General features: G+C 38.3%; 1 protein-coding gene across 1 annotated transcript; it reads right to left on the bottom strand.

Moving 5' to 3' along the window:
- Positions 1-383: 383 nt before the first annotated feature.
- map4k5 (mitogen-activated protein kinase kinase kinase kinase 5) lies at positions 384-24,379 on the bottom strand. Its single transcript, XM_056760355.1, has 33 exons — positions 24,245-24,379; positions 23,454-23,635; positions 21,050-21,107; positions 14,659-14,749; positions 14,495-14,559; positions 14,356-14,411; positions 13,701-13,748; positions 13,569-13,611; positions 13,410-13,482; positions 12,724-12,855; positions 12,548-12,610; positions 11,503-11,584; positions 11,235-11,354; positions 10,865-10,943; positions 9,973-10,031; positions 9,827-9,894; positions 8,228-8,272; positions 8,100-8,139; positions 7,806-8,022; positions 6,224-6,309; positions 6,079-6,120; positions 5,892-5,976; positions 5,661-5,740; positions 5,525-5,585; positions 4,600-4,714; positions 4,425-4,483; positions 4,241-4,344; positions 3,954-4,131; positions 3,805-3,873; positions 3,585-3,677; positions 3,403-3,473; positions 2,105-2,160; positions 384-1,341 (listed from the first exon to the last, which is right to left on the bottom strand). The coding sequence occupies exons 2-33, from the start codon at positions 23,559-23,561 to the stop codon at positions 1,254-1,256; spliced, it is 2,634 nt and encodes an 877-aa protein (XP_056616333.1). The 5' UTR covers positions 23,562-23,635; positions 24,245-24,379; the 3' UTR covers positions 384-1,253.
- Positions 24,380-24,534: the final 155 nt, after the last annotated feature.

The following is a 24,534-nucleotide window of genomic DNA, read 5'->3' as shown; positions in this document are numbered from 1 at the left end:
CACAATTTAGTTAGATTTATAAGTTGTTTTCATCACGGGGACCAAAAAACATACCCAAAAAAGTTGCCTCTAAAAGTAAATCTAAAAATTCATTTTGATTTAACTATTGCAATATTCATTTGATATATTTGTGTAATAAACCATAGTGACCATACTATGGTGTCACCACAATAACCAGTTAAACCATCCCATTCCTATTAAATCTCTGGCAGTACAATAGATAATCAATCTGCCCCATCCTCAAAAAACATGGTTCACTTTTACAATAATAAAACCATAGATCATTTGTCTTCCTAAACGACAGTAAAATGATGATATTTACCCACAAAACACAAACCTGTACATAAATCATGACTTTTCATACAAACACACTAATCATCCCATACTGTTAACAAGTGCCTTTTTATTACAAAAGCTGCATACATTAAAACTTAAGCAACGGAAATACTCGAGATATCACAGTAACCTCACATCTCCCATGTTTTGTCATTTTTAAATACAAAAAGAATGTACAAAAGTGCTTACATGGTGCAAGTATTGAATTAAAGTTACTTTTAAAAAGAGATAACTGATATTTTAAAATATTACTCAGCTGGAGAGAGAAATAAAAGATGAGAAAACAGAAAAAATGACCTGCAGCAGAAAAATATTCACCAGTAACATGAGGGCGAGATGCATCACTCACATGACTCAGCTGAATAAATAACACTCACTCCCTCTCCCAAAATCTTCCTGAACGGCAGATACGAAAACCTGCCATTTAAAATCCCATGAACACAAACTTTATAGAAGCTCAAGTTAATTACGTTGAATAAAACCATTCCCTCATATGGCACATGTTGCGATGCACTGTGCCCAATGTTGCATCTTTGCAGCAGTTGGTTTTATTATTATTCGTTTAATATTAAAATGATTATATTTAATAGGATTAAAAAAACATTTATTTAATGCAAAGCAGTATTGCTTGCAGTTCTTGCTATTGCTTGATTTACACAAATATAACCGGCTGCTACTGTATACAACTGCGTGAGGTTTGATTCTCAATGACCATTGGCTTGCTGAGGTGAAGTCCGAGGGGTCTCGGGTGAAGGACAGACAAAGTGTGTGAATAAGGCTGCGGTGAGATTTAGCACTAAACACAGTCTGCTCATCAGCTCAGCTGTGGTTGTCCAGCACATGAGTGCCTTTCCAAGTTAATGCACCATTTACTGCCATGGCTCCAGGTACAGCGTGTCCGACACCTGGCGGCGGTGCTAATAACTGTTCTCGTGTCCAGCCAGGATGTAGAGGTTACTGAAAGCTGTAGGGTTATCTGTAGGCCTGCTCTCGAGCACAACCACCCTAAACACAGACGACCAAAAATATATTAATACACAAATACGCTCATAAGAATAAACAGCACATGAATAATACACAGGAGAAAAGTGAAAAGGGGGTGGAGGAAAAAGATGAGGGGTTGCGTGAGGTTGGTCCCAGTGGGAAGCGGCTCATGTCCTCAGTGGCAGGTGACAGATGAAATTACAGTGCACAGACACCAGCCTGGCAATGCCAGTGTAAATAAAATATGGAGATCAGCTAGGGAGAGTGAAAGAGGCAGGCAACATGTTCTAACAAGGGTCCTAGGGTGGTAAAGTGGCATTTTGTATTGTGGTGTCAATACAGATCAGTTTCTTAGTCAACAGTTAAAAAAGAGGTTTTAAAACCGAGGTCATTTATCTAGGTGGACTGGGTTGGTAACTAACATATAGACCTCAACAAAATGTCAACATTTTTGCTTTGATCTATAGTTCAGTCATCAAAAATGCTGAAAGTATTTAACCTCTTACGTAACACAAAGCTCAGGTAACCAAAATAAACCAGATTCCCGGACCGCAGTGATTCCCTCACTATAGAAACAAATCCAGATGGGGATACCATGTTCTCCCGATCTGCTTTTTTCCCTTCTTGCGTCTCTATTTTTGTTCACTGCATTTGTGGTTAGATGGAGAGTTTCAGGGAAGGTGACAGGGTGGAGTGATATGTTTCCAGGTGATGAAGAGACAGGATAAAAAAAGCTTATGATGCAAGAGAGAGATAAAGGAAAACGATTTGATCTGGTTCTAACCTGTCTGATCCCAGGAGTCTGAACACTCTGCTCGGGTCCGAAATCTCCTGCGTCACCTGCAGATGAGTGGAAATATTCTTTAGTAAACAATCGCTCATCTCCAAAAATAGCAGCAGATGTCAAGAGTCATATGAAAAAGGTAATGGGTTGTAATAACACTGAGACCATTGACAATTTGATTATTTTATTTTCTCATGGCCTCTCACCACGCACATTCAGCCCTGAATGGTATAAAAGTACACTGTGTAGTGATAGAAAATTATCCAAAGACTGGCGCTTTGTTATTTTTAACACGCGAGTGACAGATTTATGGATTCGCATGAAAATACAGAGCAGGATGTGCCCTAACAAGTCAAGGAAGTAACAGTTTAGTGTTTTATGGTTGCCAAGCAGCATCAAAAGTCTGCATTACTATATAACACAATACAATTAATGGATCCCTAACCACACCCATCTTTACAGCCACACCCATTCCAACAAACTTTTAACAATGACTGGAACCATTACACGCTCGAGCAGGAAACTCCAACAAGTTGCAGAGCAGGTGCACCACCTGGGTTTTAGGGTAAAGTTTCAAAGCTCACCCTAAACGGCCACACACACAAACATACAATCTTGTGCCCTTTACAGTGGAGTCAAAGAAAAGAAAACAGCTGAATTATTTAATCCATTCCTCTATGGCCAGCTGGAGCTTTTCTGATTGTACATTAATTTTACATCATCCATCACACCCTGTCATCTAAACACAAACTCACTCTCTGTCCTCCACACACACACACACACACACACACACAGCACAATATCATATATCATATACACAAGGTGCTTCAACTCCAGGAGACCTTTGGCATTTATTGTTACACGCTGTGCAGCCAAGAAGCCTGAAACCACACATAGTTTTATGCAAATCTATACTATCTTTGTGCATGCATACACATACAAACTCTTCGCTGGAATAGGTTTATGTCCCTATGTTAAGTCCTTCAGGGTGGGTAACATTTAACAAACACTGTTGCTGAAGAGAACAACTTTTGTCCATTGTCTAAGGTTAGAGTTAAAGGAGTAGTTCACCTTCAAATGAAAATTCTGTCATTATTCACCCTCTTGTCATCTGAAACCTGTATGACTTATTTCTCGCAGAACACAAAACTGAAAAATGCTGGTAACAGAACAGAACAGCACAGCCCCCCATTTTTCATTTTGAAGGTGAACATACTTCAAATTAAGTAAAAAATATATATTTCTTAGTTAAAGGAGTCCTAAAGAAGCTATAACAAGTTACATAGGTGTGGGTTTACCTCATTGGACCTGAAGTTCTTTCCCTGCATCCCATGCTTCCAAAAGGCCAAAACACTGTCCTGCAGACAAACTAAAACACACATATACACAGAATCAAAGTCGTTAAAACACACACAAGCAACACAAAAGAACAAAAATGATGACTGCTGTTGCTGGATTAGAGTAGAAATGAATCGCTCACCTACGGAGTCCACGCAGAAATCGAAGCTCAGCTCAGACGCCAGTTTCTTATTAGACTTCAGCTTTCCATGCAAGTTCACTATTTTTACACTCTCTACAACCACATGATCACAGACAAGATTTCATCACAACCCTTATTTTGTATTCTTAGTCTCATTTAATTCATGCCATAACATTCATCATTGTGTGTATTATTGTCCCCTAAAGATGATGTCACTCACTGTCCAGGCACACGAGTACGGTGTCTCTCTCTAACTGCGTCACATGGATGGCATCAACCTGGTTCCCACCTACAATCACGTGTACACACAAACCATCAGAACACTGTATATGTGGCAAAGGTGATGAAAAGTTTGTGTGTCATCCGCACCTGAGCTGATCTCCGTGAACCAGGACGAGCATGAGTTGAGATTGATGGTTTGGAAGCGTACGACCTGCTCGGGCTCTGAGCCCTGACTGACCGCCACACAAACCAGTGGATACTCCTGCTCCGGGACCACTAGCATCTCAAACACACGCATAGGACTGGGCAGCGGGAAATCAAAGTGCTGTGGGAGAGAGATGTAAAAGCTTTATAATGTAATATGCTCTCTTGTTCTATGTTGAGTTTAATTCAATTTCTATCTGGTTTACAAAGTCTGGACATGTGTGTCTAACCTTTATAAGCATGAATTTCTGCATGGGTTCGTACCACTGCAGCAAAACAATCCCAGACTGCAAAGCACCGCAGAGATACTTATGACCTGTATAGGGATTCCGAACTGACAGAGAGAGAGTCTGAGAAACCGAATGCGTGTTTGTGTGAGTACCGTGTTGTGTGAGTATATGTATTTTTTTTTACCAATGCAACACTTATGGCAGCCCTTGGTGTCTGGAATTTTGGTTGTGAGAGCAAATCTCCTGTAAAAAAAAAATTGAATAATCAAGACACGGTATCTGCCATATTGGTCTATTGCCACTGGACATGGGTTAAAAGTGCTCCTTTTCTCAAACAGAGAAACAGTGTGTGTGTCTACCTGGGCAGTATCTTGTCAGGAAACCTGTGGGTGTGAAACTGCGTGGCCAGTCCTGGTTTCCTGAGCTGTTCAAACAGCCCAATCAGATTATGGGAATACAACTGAAACGTCTTACCTTTAAACGAGAGAAAACACAAGTCTTACACATACTACACACAGGATATCCCAAGTATAACAACTCCAATAAATTGTGCTAATGCAGATTGAAAATGATGCCCCTCAGAAATGAACAGCTTTCTCTGCACCAAGAAAAGCAGAGCTATGTAGTTATGAAAGATCAACCAAACGGAGTAAAATCACTGAAAGAAGGAGGCCAAAGTGATGGTGTGAAACTGGCGGTGGGCATGTATGCTGAAAAGACAGAGTATTTACCTTCTGATTATGGTGGTTTAGACGTTAGAACAGCAAGCAGTAAAATCAGCCGTGAACAGGGACAGACAGACAGACACACAGAGGGATCATGTAGGTAATGCTTAGATTCTCAGTGACAGAAAGACAGAAGGCAGCTTGATCAGACTGAAGAGGATGGTTCACTCAGAAATGTCAATGCGTTATCGTTTACTCGCATTACATCCGTGCAACACATGTAAAAGACATTTAGCAGCATGTAAATGCAACTTTTTTACACGCAGTATAGTATATATACAGCAAATACAGACTACTTAATGATTGTTTTTAAGAATGTCATTTTGGTAATATGTGATATTATTGTTGGTCTATTTAATGCTGAAAAATAAAATAATTAATTTGTTAAGAACCTATAATAAATGCTTAAGGGTCAACAAAACAAAAAATACAATGATGACGGAGGTACAATAAGGTTTGGAATTCCATAATGATGAGTAAATTATGACACAAAATTCATTTTTGAGTGAACTGTCCCTTTAACAAAGCAGCGTGAACTGCTCCCACGTGACTCACTCACCTGATAATGACATCAGATTATTATTGATTATGTAAAGCCACGTGCATCGCCGTGGAAACAACTGAAACAGATCAACATCGTGTGAGTTCATGGACCTTGTTGGTCTGGGTCAGAGGTAAAAAAAATTCAGTTCTACCTGCTCCATGGTGGCTTCATGAAGCTCATTCAGGTTGAGAGTGTAGATACCGTCCTCTGTGCCAAATATCAGATACTGGTCTATGATACACAATCAAACACAAGATATAGCGTCACGTTAAATCGGCACAGATAAATTGACCGGTGTCTAAGACATGTTTGTACCCCTATACATGTTGTACTGATATGTTCTAATGTTTTCAGCACTGACACGAAGCATACGACTCTTTACCTTTAGTATCTGGGTGAATCCATGATGTGGCACAGTTAATTTTAAGAGGGCAACCATCAAACACCTTTGAGAAACAAGCTCCCATCTACAGACGCACAGACAGACGATGACAAAATATGAGCCTGTGGAATCTGAATAACTGACAGATGGGGAAATATTAACATGCAAACTGTGTGATGTAACTCACCAGGACTTTAGGTGTGGGCGGCAGACCATTTATAGCAGGTTTCTATAAAAAGATCATGCTCCACTTTAGCACAAAAAATGAAAAGCAACATTCTGCAGTCACACGTTACATCTCAGGACGAATACACACACAAACACACACTTACAGGGAAATCTTTTCTTTCTTTCCTCTGGGGGCGACTGGGAGTTGACTTTGACACATCTCCATTCAGACTTTCATCTGAATCGTCTTCTGCAGAGAGATAAAGTGAGGTTTTATACATTTATTTAAAAGTCCAGAGTATGAAAGTAAGTGGCAACTGGTGGGGAGGTTCAACCAACGGCTCACTCCACCCTCCCTCTCCGGAGCACTAAGATGGCTCACACAGGAATAAGATGTCGTCATGTTTTCGCTTCTTTGCCGAAGGAGATAATGTAATTGCGAAACACACTCTGTAGCACAGTTTGTCCGTTAAGGGCTACTGTAGAAACAACACGGTGAATTCCATGGAAGGATGGTTTTCACTTCTGCGTTGGACCCAAGCTGTAGCGCCAGTTTTTGTTTATACTTGTGCCTTGTTGTCCCCATCGACAGGCAATGGCTATAAGCGTTAGTGTCCACAGGCGTGTTGCTTGTGTAACAAGACAAGAACCGAAGAAGAAGCAGTTCGTTGCGTACGCTGTCTGAAGTATTTAAGCAGTGATAGCAGTGGATGCACTTCTATTAATTGATCTCCAAAAACTTACACACAGCTCCCTTAAAATATTCAATTGTTCATTCTACAGGTCTCTAAAGACATTTGAATTTAATGTTCAATGACCTTAACATATTTATTACTTTTATAAAATACACAAAATTCACCTATACATTAAAAGAAAGATCAGTTTCCGTTAAAGATTAGAAACTATGGTGTTTATTCAGACCCAAAACTCACGCGTGTGATTTAAGCGTGTAGTACAGTTCCACGAGCGTAAACACACCCTTGCGAGAGTGTATTTCTGCACCGCGTGGAAAAACGCTAGCTTGTAGTGTTGAGCTTTTAGATCGGACAATGGCAGATATCTCTGCTCATTTACCAAAATTGCTAATACTAGTGGTATAACCAGTTTTAATATTTTCAAAACAAATACAGAAAAACAAATAAATTATTTCAATTGAGTACATCATATTGTAATTTATAATTACTTGTGCTTAAGAGTTACACTGTTGTAGCAATTCATTAATGCTCATTTGATAACGTTGATGAAAATTATTAACAATACAAAAGCAATTATGAATGCACAAACCAAACTATTTAATTCTTAACTTCCTGTTAAGATGCCAAATATGTAGATAAAAAGCCAAGGGCATACATAATGGTGTAAATCAAGTTTAAAAACTGAAAAAAGTATTGTGTTATGCTAAATTATGATGTTTCTGAACAACGGGTAAGATACAGGTCGGAGACTGCATGTGAGTGCATGTTAAAAGTGACCAATCAATGCATCGGAAAAGTCATTGTTCCGCCCTCATAGTTTCAAAAGTCAACATGACCAGCAAGCAAGTGTTGAGTAATTGTGAGAGCATAGAGAGAATTGCGGGCACACTTGTCAAAGCCTCTGCTCGCAGACTGCATATTTGCACGTGGAGCAGAAATCCGCTCTCTCAAGGGTGTGTTAATGCTTGTGGAACTATTCTGCGCAAAATGTTTGGGACTAAATAACCGCCATAGAAAACAGCGTATACACCCTATGAACTGTGTGCCTTACCATTATCTGCATTGTGTGACAGAAGGCTCAAATGGCTGACGCTCACAGAGGTGTAATCAGACTGGTTATGATCTGTGTTGCTTCCTCTCTCAGGTGTGCTCTGTCTGCGAGACACTGGTGCCGCCCCGTTATCTGAACCTGGGTACCTTCGCACCGTCGCTGAGCCGTCACTCAAACTAAATTCTTCAGATACACTGGTGGGCCGTGCATGAGGAGGCTAATGAGACAAAAGCCTTAAAATGTAGCTGTGTAACCAAAGCATGCATTCAGAAAGACACACTCGCTTAAAGTTACCTTAGGCGGCAGAGGTGGAGGAGTCTGTTTAAGTGTCGAGCTGAGGACACAGAGAGAGAGAAAATGTTGTAATAATGTCTCTGTTATGCATATCTCTGATGTCTTCTAAAAATGACATCAGTACTTACATATCAACTTCCTCAAAAGCATCTTCTAGTGGAGCCATGTGTCCCCTATAGCAACAAACAAGAGAGAACAGAAAAACAGAATCATGAATTTCTGAGAACAACACAATGTTTTGTCTTTTCGTTGCATTTGCTTTGCTCTCTTTGCTTTCCAGTCAAGAGCCGATCCTCCTACACGGAAAGTACACGTATTGTGTTGGGCCCTTCCACCACCAGGAGGCCTCCTTGAGTACCAAATCAAAAACACTATTATGTAAACAAGAAATCTGCCTTTTGAGTGTTCCATTACAAACGTTACAGGAATCACTTGGAAATTTCCTTTTCAATACTCAATTTATTTAATTACTACTGGCATACAGTTGGTTCGACTGTAACGTTCGATAGTGGTGAATTTAGGGACCGTCTCCAAAGTTAAATACAAAATTAATAGTCTAACTTCGATAGCATTTACAGGGAATGACATACAGTCACAAAACCAGCTGTACAATGTTCATGGGAGTCTCAGATATAATGCACACCTCTGTATTTCGTTTGCCCATGATAATTTGTTATTTTTGTGTCTTCACATTTAGAGAATAATTGATGTGTTTTCAACTTTTAAACACAACAACTTTTAAAATAAACAAAAATACAAACAAAATAAAAAAAATGGAAATTAGGTTAAAAAAAAGTATAATAATAATCGGCCCACTACTTAATTAGATCAGTAAAGCAATAGACAATTTTTAATGCAGCAATATCTGTATTACAAAGTTATATCTCCCTAAACAATCCCTCTAAAGAAAATAGAAGAAATGCTTAGTACCTTATACAGTACAGTATTTCAGGTATGGTTCCCACCTTCTGTGAAATGTATGATCTTTGGTATGCTTAGCTTTCTTGAGTAACCTATATTTATCATGTTTTACTTTTATGGATCACTCATTTTATTGGTAAAAAGATAGATGGTTCCAGAGCCATGTTTTACTTCAGGTAAAGGATTGCTTACATGTGAATCAAAATGTGAATTTTATTTTGTACTTAATTGTTCTTACTGTCAGTTTAAGTTTTTTTGTCTTCAACTAATTACTTCAAGAAGTGGAATGGGCATCCTCGACCTGCACGCCGAGGTAACAAAATTCCTCACACACACTGTACGATGTCCCTCGCCTAAGCACAAAAGGGAACTACCTTCCGGATTAACCCTGAAGTTGCTAGCATCACGCTCTAACAGCAACACTCTGTGGCTTTGCGGCATCTTTGACATTTTCTGTGGTCTTTGGAAACATTTTGTTAGAACACAGTCCAGGCTTCTTTGGATCTGTTATGTATCAGTGTTATAACACCTATGGCTCACATCAAACACACATCATTACCGTAAAAATAACTCCTCCTCAACGCTCTTCAGAAGACTCCTTCAGTAGAGGAGTGAACAAGGGGAAAGACAGAAAGAGGAAAGAAAAACAGATAATCAAAGTAGAGGGACAGACAGGCAAAAGGAACAGGAAGTGCTCAGACACCTGGAAGTTAGAGGGATGATGGTGGCCATACAGGATAGCGATTGCTGGAGGTGTTTTCATGCAGTCATCAGTTATAATGACAAACAAATGAAGTTATGTTTACCTGGAGGAGATGGGACCTTCTGCACTCGGGCTCCAGGGGGATGAGAAATTATTTTCTTTAGTCACATCCTACACAAAGACATCAAATATTTTACCCTCTTCAAACATAATCTGAATATTTTCTGTAATTGTGACGTTTTTTCTCACTATCTCAGTACTTGCTTCTGTCTCCTTCATCATGGGGGGCTTGAACTTTAACTTGTCAACTGAAACAAAAAGAAAAGATACATGAATGGACAAATATCAAAATAAACATTATATTACTGCACTGGTGTATTTACCAGCTATGTCTGTGTGAATATAAATAAAGTCAAAATCTTATCAAACTCATTCAGCACTCCTTAGAAGAAGTCTTCTGTATAAACACATTATGCCCAAGACAATCTGCTTCAATTTCAATCAAACATCCTACATGGTAATATTACATCTCCACCACCAGGGGGCTCAAACTGCACATTTTTATGTGAACGAACTAACATGTACAGGAAACTCTTTCTCCATTTATGAACAGAGTAATGCAGACTAAAGTCAAGTATCATGAATGTGTGTGGTTAACAGAGCTGAGAAAGCACAATAATGTAATGTCACCAAATTCTTATGTGAACTTTGTGTGAGTGTTTTTTGGAAAACGAGACACTTAATAAAAAGGTCTTAATAAGTAAACAACATACATGGGAACACCTTCAATACTGTTTAAAAAGCATCCCTGACCAAATACCCAGATAACTCCATTTTAGACAAAATAACGTCTAATAATGAAGAATATAAAATATAAAAAATATTAAATATTTTATTACAAATATTACATGTTGTAGTTTGAATAACTATTATTGCCACTTTAAATAATAGCAGAGAATGAGTGAGTGTGTCCAAACGTTTGTCTAATACTATATGTACACACTAAAAACACACATTCTCATCTGACAAATACTGGCGCAGATCAGTTTCACAGATGTGTAACCAGAGACAGTGTGGTTACAGGACAACACTCATCACCGTCATCATCACGCTCAAGCATGTGATTGACAGGTACACGTACAGTTGATCTGTGACTGGGTTTTTTCAGCACGAGAATTCCTGCTGTGAGTTGAGCGGATGGTGTGACGCTCCGGGAGCGGCTGCCAAATACAAAGACAGAACACAGTCAATGACCCATTATACCACATTTACTCTATCTTTCAAATGTTTACACATTTAGAGTTACGTGCACACTCAAACATAGATCATGTGACTATTATGTACCTACATTTACATGCTTTTATAGACAAGCAGACACAACTAAGATGTTTTTTGACTTTTGGACTCTCTCAAACACACACTTAACTTTCGTACATTTAGTGACATGCAATAAATGCTCTCTCTCTCTCTCTCTCTCTCTCTCTCAGATACACACAGGTCATGAGCATTACCTCCAGGTCATCTTCATCTGCCTGGTTGAAGTGAGACTGATGATTATCTGGGTTGTTCATCTTATCAAGCAGCTCTTGAGCTAACCGTCGAGTCAACCCGATCTGAGCCACAAACGTGTGCTGCATGACACACACAGATGATGTGGTTTTTAAATGCTGCTTGTGATGTGTGAAGATGTTTCACACATTACACCAACCACTAAATGAGTTAAAGCAGACGTGAGCATGTAATGTAGAACTTGAGAATAAAGACTAAGGAAATGTGTACCATGAGTAGCTTCTCAGCTGTTGGTCTCTTCTTGGGGTTCTTTGTGAGAGCAACTTTAACAAAGTTATGGAAAGGGGTAGACCTGCAAGAAACAGAAAGAGAGATTGATGTTTAGAATGGTGCAACACACAAATTTATTAATATTTATAGGGGGTTTCATTGGACGCACACTCCCATTTCTAGCTTTTTTTGTGCTAAATCCTCATCTGGCTAACGTCAAAGAATGTGAAGTTGCGATGTTCTATAGTACATCGATGACTTATTCATGAGACTGTGTTTTCTTGACAAATGAGAAGACATTTCTCCTAATTATTCATTACAGCGCCTTGTGATTGGAGCGCCTATGTCCCATGCCGGAATCTTTGCCGGTTTTTAACGGCTCTTCTTCTCACAGTGTTCACGGCCATTTTAATTGCATTTTTCAAAAATGACAGTGAGCTAGAATGTAGCTGAAAGGGGAGGTTTCGTGACATTTTAAAGAAGTCATATGACACAGCTATCTGTATACACGATTTAAGGTTTAAGAACGCTGCATTTTCCACATACCGTGCATGTTTGTATCTCCTCTTTGCCCCGCTTCTCTGAATCGCACAGATTTTTTAGAAACCTATCGCTCTGAAAAGTGAGGTGTGCTATGATTGGCCAGTTACCAGTGCGGAGTGATTGGTCGAATACAGCAAGCGTGTGTCGGAAATGTAACGCTTCTTACCATATTTGAAACATCAGGTTCCAAAGCAATTGTGCCAACAGGTACACCCACCTTACTTGCGTATAGATTTGGGCGGTCTTAGTCAAATCATACCACGAACTGATGTAGATTTGAGGGGGTGTGGTTACACAAGGCGTTTCAGGCAGTTCTGGGTGAGCATTCGCGTTTAGATTGAATGGATATTTTACTCCGACACTTTAATATTTGCAATTTTACGTGTCTAGTACATGCAAGGGCAATTTATAACACACCAAAGACACAGACCAATACGTACTCGTGCCATATGAGCCCTTTAATATGATGAAATGCACACATAAAAAGGCCAGAAACACTTACCATTTGTTCTTGTCCTTTAACTTGGGTGGCTGAAAGTTGCTTTTAGACATCAGAAACAAAGCCCTGCAAATACAAACAAAGTTGTATGAGCACAAGATAAGAGTCATTTTGTGAAGATGTGTTGGCAGTTCAATGGTTAACCAGCTTAACCGGTGTATGTGTGTATGTGTGTGTACCTCATGGGATGCAGGTCAAACATGGGAGGCTGAAGCTCTGCCAGTTCTATGGATGTGATTCCAACAGCCCAGATATCACACAGTTGATTATAACCCCCGTTCTTCTCTACTGCCGCCACCTCTGGAGCCATCCTACACAAACACAAAGATTACAATACATGCTAGAAAAAACTAATTCATAATAGTACATAATATAAATACCACACAAAACCTTTAAATAAACAACAAATATAAAATGGATATAAAACTATGCACAAATAAAAATCAAACAGCATAACAGCGTAACATTTTTGCCTTATGAGTTCCTCATGGGACCTCAATTGCACTTGTCTCTCTATGTCCAGTCAACTGTGTGTTGGCAGAACCTACCCACTATAAGCTGCAGTTTCCAATCCCAGAAATCCTGAGGGAAAAATTTAGCCTTAAACATGCAGTTTATTGGTTTTGAATGTTTGGTTGGCAATCATATCGCCGCCTGAATGCCATCCAAATTCTTTTTATGGTAGATTTTCTGTTTTAAGATCCGGATTATGAAATTCTATCCACATTTCCAGGACCGTTAAAGACACAGGAACCTAGCGTTCGGTGATATTCTGTGATCAATTCTAGTTCGAATTTCAATCATGTTTTGGACTTTTGGACAGACATGACTAACATCTGAAATATTCACACACAGCACGGCTTACCAGTAAGGCGTCCCAATAAAGGATTTTCTCTTTGCCATTGTGGCTGTAATTTTAGCAGCTACTCCAAAGTCCGCTGCAAAAACAGGAAAAAAACTCTTTCATGAATTCACATTCAGTAACAAGCACAGATGCACAGTGAATTAAGTGTAGACCTCTCACCTAATTTGACATCACCATTGTCTAAAAGCAGAATATTTGCCCCCTATAGAATCAATAAGAAGAGAGTTATTAACTAACAGGAGAGAGTGTTATTAACAAGCAGGAAGTGCTTGATTTATTGAGAGTCATTACCTTGATGTCTCTGTGCATCTTCCCTTTGCTGTGCAGATATCCCAAACCCTAAAAAAACAATACTCTCTCAGATTGGAATATATATATATACATATATATATACACACATATATATATATATATATATATATATATATATATATATATATATATATATATATATATATATATATATATATATATATATATATATATATATATACACATATATATATATACATATATACATATATGTCCTGTTTCCTATGAACAGTTTGCATACGGGTTGGATTATAAATGGTAGTTCAGTGACCCTTCTGTTTAAAGTTGGGTACTGCATGTAATTTGTCTAAAGCCCGGTTTTTAGTTCTGCGTCGGACCTACGCCGTAGCCTATACGCCGTAGCCTACGTATCCATTTTCATTTATACTTCTACTTGGTTGTACGCGTCGATGACCACTAGGCGTCAGTGTCCACGTGCGTGTTGCTTGTGTAACCAAGACAAGAGCCGAAGAAGAAGCAGCTCGTTTGAGAAGCATTAGCATTGATCGTGGCAAGTAAACAGTCACTTTTGTTGCAGATTTGAGATGTTTAATACAGAAGCACAAACATTTTACATATATACACGCACACAAATCTAAGAATGTCAGCATTGAGTATGTTTGAAGGATCTAACCTGTAAAGTCTCTCTGCACACATAGGCAATCTGAAGTTCAGAGAGGGGTCCTGTAACTACACATGCACATACATATCACTTTCAGAAGTGCTGTAAAGGGGAAAACAAAATGTGTTTTTCATACAACCAATGGATTTACCATGATAAATGTCCTGTAATGATCCTCCGCCGCAGTATTCCATACAGATCCACAACTTGTCACGGCTAAAGACAGAGAGATGTCTTAAAATAGATATTACTTTGAGGAAATCTATTTATGTTAACTGACATTATTGGTGGTTTGTATATGAATGCGTATGTTACCAGAGGTAGCTGCCATAGTAAGCCACAATGTTGTGATGGGTGCATTCCTTCACCATAAAGATCTCTTGCTGGATGATAGAAAAATCATCACCTATAAAAGAGAGATAATGTGATTGTACGTCCTCAGATTTTCAGAATCACTAGCTGATGGCTGGAGTTATGAAAGAGCAGAAAGACTGTTGATACAGAAAGGAGAGATGGAGATCAGATGTTTGGATGATGAATGCTTCCTTCTGTCTCTTCCATAAACTGATCATTAGCTAAACGTCCTTGTGCTCAACTTGTGTTTACAGCACACACCTTGACATAAATTCTTATTGTTCTTTTTAAACCATTTCAAGTCATATATATATATATATATATGACTTATCTTATCCACCATTTACTGCCATAGTAGGGAAAATAAATACTATGGGAGCCAATTGGAGATGAGATCTGTTAAGTTACTGACATTTTTCCAAATATCTGCCGTTGTGTTCAGCAGAAAAAAACATTTAAACAGGTTTGGAAAAATTTGAGGGTGAGAAAATGATGAGAGAATTTTCTTTTTTGGGTGATCCCTTTAACGTGGGTGACAAATTCCAACATAAAAAATTAACCTATTCCTTATCTACTCTGTATATTATATCATTTTTTATAAAAATGCTATAAAAAACAAATGAAAAGTTCACTCTGTTTTTTACTACCAATAAACAGAGCATTTCTTGGCTTCTGATCTATAGAAGAGGAGTCGCAAATAAAGAGATCAGCCAAACTCATAAAGCCAAAGTGAAATCTCTTTGCAATTCTCTCTACAAGAGCAGTGACTCACAGGACACCCTTATGTTCTAAACAGCCCTTGTGCCCTGTGTAAGTCAATAACCAAGCATCTTCACATTAAACACATGATCCGTTTATTACTATGGCTTTGGAATAGTGAATTATACATTGCATTCAGCAGATGGCGCTTTTTTCGTTACACCAGGAAACGTTTGTCATTACTTAGGCTATCTGTTTGTGTTGAACTGATAAAGGGATGACATAAGGTGAGAAAATTATAAGTTTTCTTTATTTCTGTTTTTATTTTCTATTATAAATAGGGATGCTTGGTATCGGTGTCGAATCGATACTGTATAAAATTCTAGATTGGTTATCTATGACAATCGGCCCGATATGACATCGAATTTCTGCTCGGCGATGAAAAATAAATTCCGAGGTCGTCTAGTTTAGACCGTACAGCTCCTAATAGTCGACACTGAAAACAACACGGTTACACGAAAAAATTACACAAAATGTTTTAATTCAAATGACTTTCATTTAAAAGTATCGTTTAAACGTTTTAAATAACATACTAAAACAATATGTTTGAAAAAAAGATTATGGAATAATTTAAAAATGTGTATGAGGAATGAAATGTTTTAATTTTAGGTCAGATCTAGCTTGCATTTCCTTTGTGCCAATTGCAGCACGCTCAGAAATGACCACTTGAAAGACGAGTTGTGGGTGTGTTTTGAAGGAGGGAAATGGTAGGTTTTACACAAACCATGTCATATCAAAGGAGCATAATAATAATTTCACTGGAGCCATGCTTAACCATACTGTATTGGTTTCTTATTGCCGCGATGCCGAAAACGCGGACGGAAGCGTGGAATGCCAGTCCAATAACTTAAAAGTAGATAATGATCTAAAGCTACATACAGTTTTATTAAAATTTTATTTAATTTGAAATTCAATGCGGATTGACATTATTGGATGGCAGAATGAGCTGTATATGCAATGAATGCATCTTGAGCACACATTATAAAACTGAGATGAGAATGTCTCCGCTTCTAGATTCACAAAACTTAGAAATTTCTTTGATTATGATGTTTATCACAAAAAATCTGTGTGTCCTTGCAGAGTTTACACAGATTCCTCAGCGGAGTTCACAAATATTGAGCTGACTTTCCTCCCAGCATAATGCTTGCATTACCTCGACAAGAACATATAAATAATCTTAACACCATAATCTTATGTGGACTCGAGTGTTAAGCATATGTATGTTCTATAAGTAAGCTAATATTAGCAGTCTGCTTTATTAGCAACATGTTCATTTACTCTGCGGTATTCAAATGCATTTCTTGTCTATTGCTTTCTATTTGCTTTTTTCCTGTACACACATTGCTTTGCTTTATAATAAAACATGATATAATGTAGGCCATCTTATATTGTTTTTTGACTTACCTACGCTAATTATAACTTGTTCTTAAATTGCGACATATGAAACATTAGTTTTTAAGTTTTAAATAATTGTTGTTAAATATTTAAGTTGCATCATTTGAGTGTAACAGACACTCTTTTGCTAAAATTTAATTTTTTCTTATTTTTTTAATTTTTTCTTATTTTCTCCTGTAAAGCTGCTTTGGAACAATGCACATTGTGAAAATCACTATACATATAAACTTGAATTGAACTGAACAGTCCTAAAACCGGAATTAAAGAAAAAAAAAAATGTAAAAGGTTGTATAGGCTACATATTTTAAGCCCAGGCACAGACCAGCCACAGCGAACAAATGCAGTCAGGTTTGGCGCGTCAGCAAAGGCAGAATATTATATATATATATATATATATATATATATATATATATATATATATATATATATATAGAGTATATTACTGATCGTAACGTAAGGAAAGCAGAACACATATACCTGTTTTAGCTACATTAAATATTGGATTTGACATTTTGATCAATACATTTTTTAGTCTTTTAAATGTTGCCGTTTACATGTGCACAACACAAAATTTGTGAACTGCCTTCTGGGCCATTCTTAGTTTTAGACTTGTTTACCAAGCTAGAAAGCTATTCGCTGAACTTGTGAATGTTATTTTATTTTGTTTTACAGGGTTAGGAAATTGTATAAGTTGAGCCTGTTGCCTTGCACAGTGCATGCAATTTGTGAAGTAATTCAGCAACTTTACCTTAGTATCAAATCGGTACTCGGTATCAGCCAATACTAATTATAAAAAAGCCTCCTCTTATGCTATAAAACCTCAACTCTGATAGACTGTAGCCACTTCTCTATTCCAGTGCAGACCTTTAAAAAAAGAACCCCACACACTGAACACAACACCTCTGTTTCACACGGACTGGCTCTGTTTTACACATCACTGCAATTCTGAAACAACGTTCATGAGAACACACACACACACACACACACACCAGCTGGGACAGGACGAGCCTTTGCTTTTCAACACCTCAGATGCAGAACTATGCCCTGGGACAACTGCACATCAACATCACTTTGAGTATGCGTCTCTGAAAGATGAAACTAAAAAATTAACATAGTTAGGAACGTCTATGAGCCTACCAGAGTTGACCACTTCCTCTTCACTTAAAACAAACAGGCCATACCCATAGTATGGGTCTATGAGATAATATAAGAGAATGTCTTTCTGTGTGTGTTTGTGTGTGTGTCAAAGAGCAGCTGGGTATTTGTCTGAATTCTGTCAAGTTCCAAAGCGTGAGGCATTTCTCAATAGACAAGCTACTGTAACATACAATAAAAAACAAGCTAATGACCAACACCCCTTTGGTTGCAGTGGTCCCCCCTCAACCATTTGAACTGGAGAACTCATAATACAACGGTGTGTGAGTGTGAGACACTTACATAAACAGATCGTTATGAAGCTATTTGTATGCATTAACAGCTGAATTGTAAATTGAGACAAAAACGTTGTGGTTTTCTAACTAAGTGAATACTACTTATACTTTTACACGTTTTCGTCATGTAATGACACATTGGCCACACGTCGCAGACATTCTGGACAACCTGTAATTACAGCATGTTGTGTGTGGGTTGCCTTCTGGGCAGGCAAATCCACTAATCCATCTTAAATTTCATGTATTACAAACGATTTATTGTCATCTTTGAACATGATTGGACAGCAACAACTACTTTTGTATGTTACAAACAAATGCATTGTATATGTGTCTGCACTGGAAGCGACCAATATCATGGTAAACTGAGGATGTCTACAGTAAAAGCTGCACGTCAACATACAAACCACAAAGCAATCATAAAGGGGGCATTTTGGATGGCCAAAACGCTTTCCTGTAACTCAGTGGTAAGAGCATGGACTAGCAATGCCAAGGTCATGGGTTCGATCCCAGGGATTGCACATACTAATGTACAGTATAATGCAATGTATGTATGGATGCTTTGGATAAAAGCGTCTGCCAAATGCGTAAATGTAAATTTAAAACGAACATTATTGTGTGTATTTGGTGTAATACAGTGTGTTTACGGAGTTTATGGTTAAACAAACACATTCATTTTCACATAAAGTGCCTTACTGTTGCTCGCCTCTCTGAAACGCCTTAATTTTTAACAAAGCTCATACTTTTCACAAAGCGCTGTGTGCTCTGATTGGTCAGGCAGCCATCCAGTGTTGTGATTATCCGAATATCTCAAGCATGTGGCGGAAATGTAATGCTCCTCACCATATTTGGAACATCAGCCTACAAAGCATATTGACAGCTGACAATGTCACCGGTCCGATACCGTGTGAGTTCAAGCCCGAATATGATCCAGAAAAATGCATTTGACCATGCCGATTAATCAACTTTGCCAGCGCGACTTTGCAAGCAGAGCGTTACAGATCGGTAAGATTTTTTTTAACTATTAGGTTAAAAAAATAGACACGCCTTCTTTCCTTGTGTATACATTTTGGGTGGTGTTCTTTAACGCTTATCACGAACTGACGTAGAAATCTGGGGGGGGTTTAAACGAGGTGTTTTAGGCAGTTTTGAATGAGCCTCCGCTTTTAAATAAAACGTCTCTTTTGGTTTGAGACTTTAATTTTTGCAATTTACGTGTCTAATATATGCATGAACAACTTGTAACATCAAAGATACAGGAAAACACGGAATCAAGTCAAATGACTCCTTTAAGCAATGGCAGTAAAATTTGTAAATATATTTTTGTCTACTATATTTTCAATGCAAATCTTATGGTATAAAGCATCTACTCAGGCTTTTTAATAAAAAGAGAAACCATTTTAGACATAACTTTAGAATAACTTTAAATTTGGCAGATGCTTTCATCCCAAGTTAGAGCTCTAACAACTGAACACCAATTTAACACCAATTTTAACACACAGCCAGCGGTCTGTGGTCATTCTAGAAATGAAAGTATAAACACATTTTGATCAGCCCAAATTCTAGGTCCACCGCATTTAAAACTCCTTGTTCCAATTTACTGATTATTTATGACTTTGTTTTATTAAGTCATGTTTTTTACCTTCATAGATTGATTTTCAACATTACTACCAAACTACGAAAAAAACACTCATCTAAAAAAATCTTCCAGACATCCAGAGTCATAAATCTTAACAGACATCCCACTTCTTTGGAACAGCTGGTGAGTTCTGATTGGAATTTTTTTAAGGGGGAAGAGTGCAAACAAGCCAATGAGAAAGCAAATGAATCTAAATGAATCATCAAGGGGCTCTTTTTTCCCCTTTTTTGCAGCAGGCTAATACTGTAACCAGTAAAAAAAAGTTGTATATTAAGTCACCTTTTCAGTTCTGCAGAAGCTACTGCTTGTGGTCAAGAGACATGTATTGCTCACATACATACATATACACACACACACACGCGCCCTCTGCGTGACAAAACACACATATCCACACAAAAACCAGACATGCATATGACAGGCCTTTTTGAATAGGGCTAGTAACATACAAGTACAAGAGAGACAAGTTCACACATGCTTTCCAGGTGGACATCATTCCGTCACAGGGGAAATCTGTCACACCTGACATAAAACAAACTTGATCACCTAGAAAATGCTGCTCTCCTTCATTTTCACACATACACACTTTGACCAGATGTCCTTCAGGCGGCATCACATCTCGAATAACAAACAAGACTGGTCGACAGACATGTAAGCCATCGCAAATGTCAAAATTCACGAAAATGCTGCTCTTCTTCATTTTCACATGTACACACTCTACCAAGATGTCCTTCAGGCGACATCACAAACAGGAAGGGGCGATAGACATGCAAGCCTTCGCAAATGTCAAAATTCAAGCAATCAGAATGTGTGAAACTTGTGCAACTCGTAAGCGTTACTATCGTTCTCTGACCTACAGGCCTCTCAGTCCAATCTAACCAAAGAACCAGAGAAATATTGAGTCGATTCTTTAATTGTGTGGTGTGTCATTCCAAAAACACTTCTTCATGCTCGCTGAAAACCACTGGTCGAGATGTTCCATCCCCACAGGATCAAGTAAATTGGTTTTTAACCTTCTGTGATACTTCTCCGTTTACGCTTCATTGGTTAAAACAAAACAGGATGTGTCTCACAAGCTACGCCGCAGACTTCACACAGAATCTCTCTGAAGACAATAAAATGATCATATACTCACCAGGCTCGAGTTTGATGATCTTCACTGCTGCAAGTTCTCCATTAGAGATGTTTCGAGCCTGGAGAACACAAAGACAGAGAGAAAGTTTTAGAGAGCAGTTTCCGAAACATTGGCATGGGTGTGTGTTTGTGTGTGTGAGATTCGTGTCTCTGGTGGAAACCGTCTCATCGTTTCCAAATGGAAGTAGGTCGAGAGCCTTCAAAACACACATGCGCACACACTGATATGAAGCAGATTTAAAGGCTGTGTAAAGGGGTACTATGGTGCAAACGTGTGTTTTTCTATGTATTTTGTGTGTTATAAGTTGCCCATGCATGTGTTAAATATGTAAAATTGCAAAAATAAAAGATTCTATCTAAAAGCGAATGCTAACCCAGACCTGCCTGAAACGCCTTGTCTACAAGCCCCACAAATCTACGTCAGTTCGTGGTATGATTTGACTAAGACCATCCAAATGTTTACGCAAGTAAGGTGGGCGTAACTGCCAGGACAATTGCTTTGGAACCTGATGTTCCAAATATGGTCATCAGCGTTACATTTCCGTCACACACATGCAGTATTCGACGAATCACTATGCACTGGTTAACTGGCCAATCATAGCACACCTTGCTTATCAGAGCGATGAGCTTTGTAAAAAATCTGTGCGTTTCAGAGAGGCGGGGCAAAATGGAGATACAAACATGCATGGTATGTGGAAAATACTGTATTTACTGTATTTTACTGTATTATGTACAAACCATAATATATGTTTCAGCTGTGTCATATCACTCCTTTAAATAAGAGGCATTCATGCATTTTACTAGCAGACAGGAAAACGTCTCCAAAATGACTGTACAGATATTTGGAAAAATGTTAGCAACTGACATTTCTGGGACATCATTGACTACCAGTTGTTTACATTTTTCCAAACATCTTTCTTTGTGTTCAACAGAACAGAAATTTACACAGGTTTGGAACAACTTGAGAAATTTCATTTTTGGGAGGGGTATCCTTTTAACTGTGTTTCAGACTAGCTTAACAAATATAAAACACGATTTAATATAATTTGCACTCTACTAATACAATATGCATGACACAAAAATATCCATGAATTGAAAAGGTAAAAAAATGTTTTTCTGTAATCATGTATGCCCTGTGTCAAGGTGATTTAACGACATATTAAATGAGATTGAGCAATATCATTGAATGTGTGATGCGGGACACATCTCAAAGAGTAAAGTTAGTGTGTAAGTGTTAAGGAGGAAACAGCAGGTTGTCTGCGACTCAGCGAAACGCTGCCACACGTACCACAACGTTTCTTTCAGTTGTTCATAAATAACATGTGAATCTGTCTCCTGTAAAGGTGTGCGAGTGCTCCGATCTCGCCTTTCAAATAAAACACACAGTAGCCAGTAGTCACAGTAGTCATAATCTCAAACTAATACAGTTAATATGGGAGCCTCCCATTTAGAAAAGTGGTAGTTTCTTTCAGGAATGGAGCCGACAGCGGACCTACAGTTGAAGGGGAGGGGCTAACAAATGTTCTGCCCAAGCTGTCAAACTGATGTCATCACAAAGCATCACCATTTCAGAGTGAAGCACACAGATTTTGATTAAAGATTGCGAATATCACAAAACTAATAATGTGCACTAAATAAACTAGATAGGGTCCATTTTGATTTAATAATTTCATTTAAAGCAGTCGGTAAGATCAATGCTATACTCTCACACCCAAATAGGAAGTGCCTCTTGCAAACAATAACAGTAGCAGTGAATGTACTACACACGCATACACACTCCTGCAGTACTGAATGAATGGAAACTACAACATCCACCAGATTTCCAAGCACTTCCAGACCACCAGCTTCTTTCAAATTCCCAGGGGACACTGTAAGTGCGTGTCTGTCTGTGTGCATATTTAGCCTCCAAATAAACAAGTTAAACTCTCATGTTGCACTCAGAATCGAACTCAGGAGGAAAGTCATCTTTCGTTTCATTTTTCGTAACTTATTAGTGTTGCTTAAACAAGCTTATGTGACTGGCCATATGCCTAGATGCAAGTGTACAGATTTGACCAAAGTATTCAAATTTGGCACATAACTTGCCAAGTAGATGGGAAAGACTTGTGCGGATGAATACAGGACAAAGTAGTGAGCGCCACACGTTCACCCTCAGTTTCTTATATGTTTTTTGATTTGTTTGGAATATACAGACTGAACACCGCACTTCACTGTATAGTGTTTTACCAAATTGGAATTGTAAAATAATAAAAAGTCATTTTCTGGGAAAGACCCAAATCTCAGGTGGTTAGTCTTCCTTCAGGGAACTAAAACATTACTCTATCCTTCTTTTGCCGTCATAATGTCTGCTAAAGGGGCCGAGATGGTCCCTCATGAGTCGGTTGCTTCGTATTTGAGTTCAGTACCTTATAGACATCTCCATATGTTCCGCTGCCAACCCTCTGGATCAGCTCAAAGTCCTGCTGTGGATTGCTGCGCTTTATCTCCGCTCTGGACCGGCCCACCAGATCCATGCTGTCGGGCTGGAGGATTTACTACTCTAATGGCCCAGATTCGGTTTCAAACCAGACTTAAGATCCACATACCCCTGAAAAAATAAAGGAAACCAGAAAAGTGATTATAACATACATCCTTCAGATTATAAAACAACTTTAATGCAAAGAGACTTTTTCTTCTAAACGCTTCTTTGAGCAAATCAAAGCAGATTTCATAAGTGCACTAAGAAGTGTACATATTAAGAAGTGCTGATATTAGATCAAAATTCAAACTTTTATACAATTATTTACATATGACAAATTATGGACATGTCATGTAGTATTAACTAACATTAATTAACAAAATAAACGCGCATATTCATCTTTTGTATAACAAGCTTCGACTCTTAAATAACTTAGGCAGTAAGTTAAACTGCGGCTCAAAATCTCCGTGCGGAGCTACTCAGCTAACTTTTGCTAATTAATCCCACACAATCACGTATAGCTTTAAACCCACGTATAAAACCAAAATGCACAAAAATACACAACATGAACAATCATTTAAACCTCGCTGAAATAAAGTTACATTTAGGTGAGCATTTTAACGCTGTTGGCTGTCAGTGACAGTGAAGTTTAGCAGAAGCTAATGCTAACTCACAACGTCACACTCACCAACAAACTCACTAAATCACTTAAATACTAAAAAAATGTTTGCAATTCACCATTTGCGCTGTTGATATTTATCCACCGAACCCATGAGAATTGGAGTTTTTCCTAAATACTGAAGATAATTTTGCGTCGAAATAACCATCCAAACAGGAACAGAGAAGAGCAAACTAACTTCAACTGAAGCCAGACCAGACCAGACCCAACACACACACTCGCACGCACTCTCACATGTACACATTTGTATTGCCAGTGCTTTAACAACTGAGCTGCACACAAATAGAATAACCCAACATTCGTTATATAAAAGGTTATGTTTAGAGTTTTGTATATAATGTACATTTAC

Source organism: Triplophysa dalaica, chromosome 11 (genome assembly GCF_015846415.1).
Source record: "Triplophysa dalaica isolate WHDGS20190420 chromosome 11, ASM1584641v1, whole genome shotgun sequence".
NCBI lineage: Eukaryota > Metazoa > Chordata > Actinopteri > Cypriniformes > Nemacheilidae > Triplophysa > Triplophysa dalaica.
Note: the sequence above shows the minus strand (reverse complement) of the source record. Positions and strands in the feature narration are given on the sequence as shown.

Excerpts from the sequence above, each read along its gene's own strand:
- map4k5 (XM_056760355.1), bottom strand. The coding sequence starts at position 23,561 with ATGGATCTGGTGGGCCGGTCCAGAGCGGAGATAAAGCGCAGCAATCCA. Across the intron at positions 13,612-13,700 it reads AGATGCACAGAGACATCAAG|GGGGCAAATATTCTGCTTTT; the intron begins GTAATGACTCTC and ends TTGATTCTATAG. Across the intron at positions 6,310-7,805 it reads GTCACACAATGCAGATAATG|AAGACGATTCAGATGAAAGT; the intron begins GTAAGGCACACA and ends ATCTCTCTGCAG.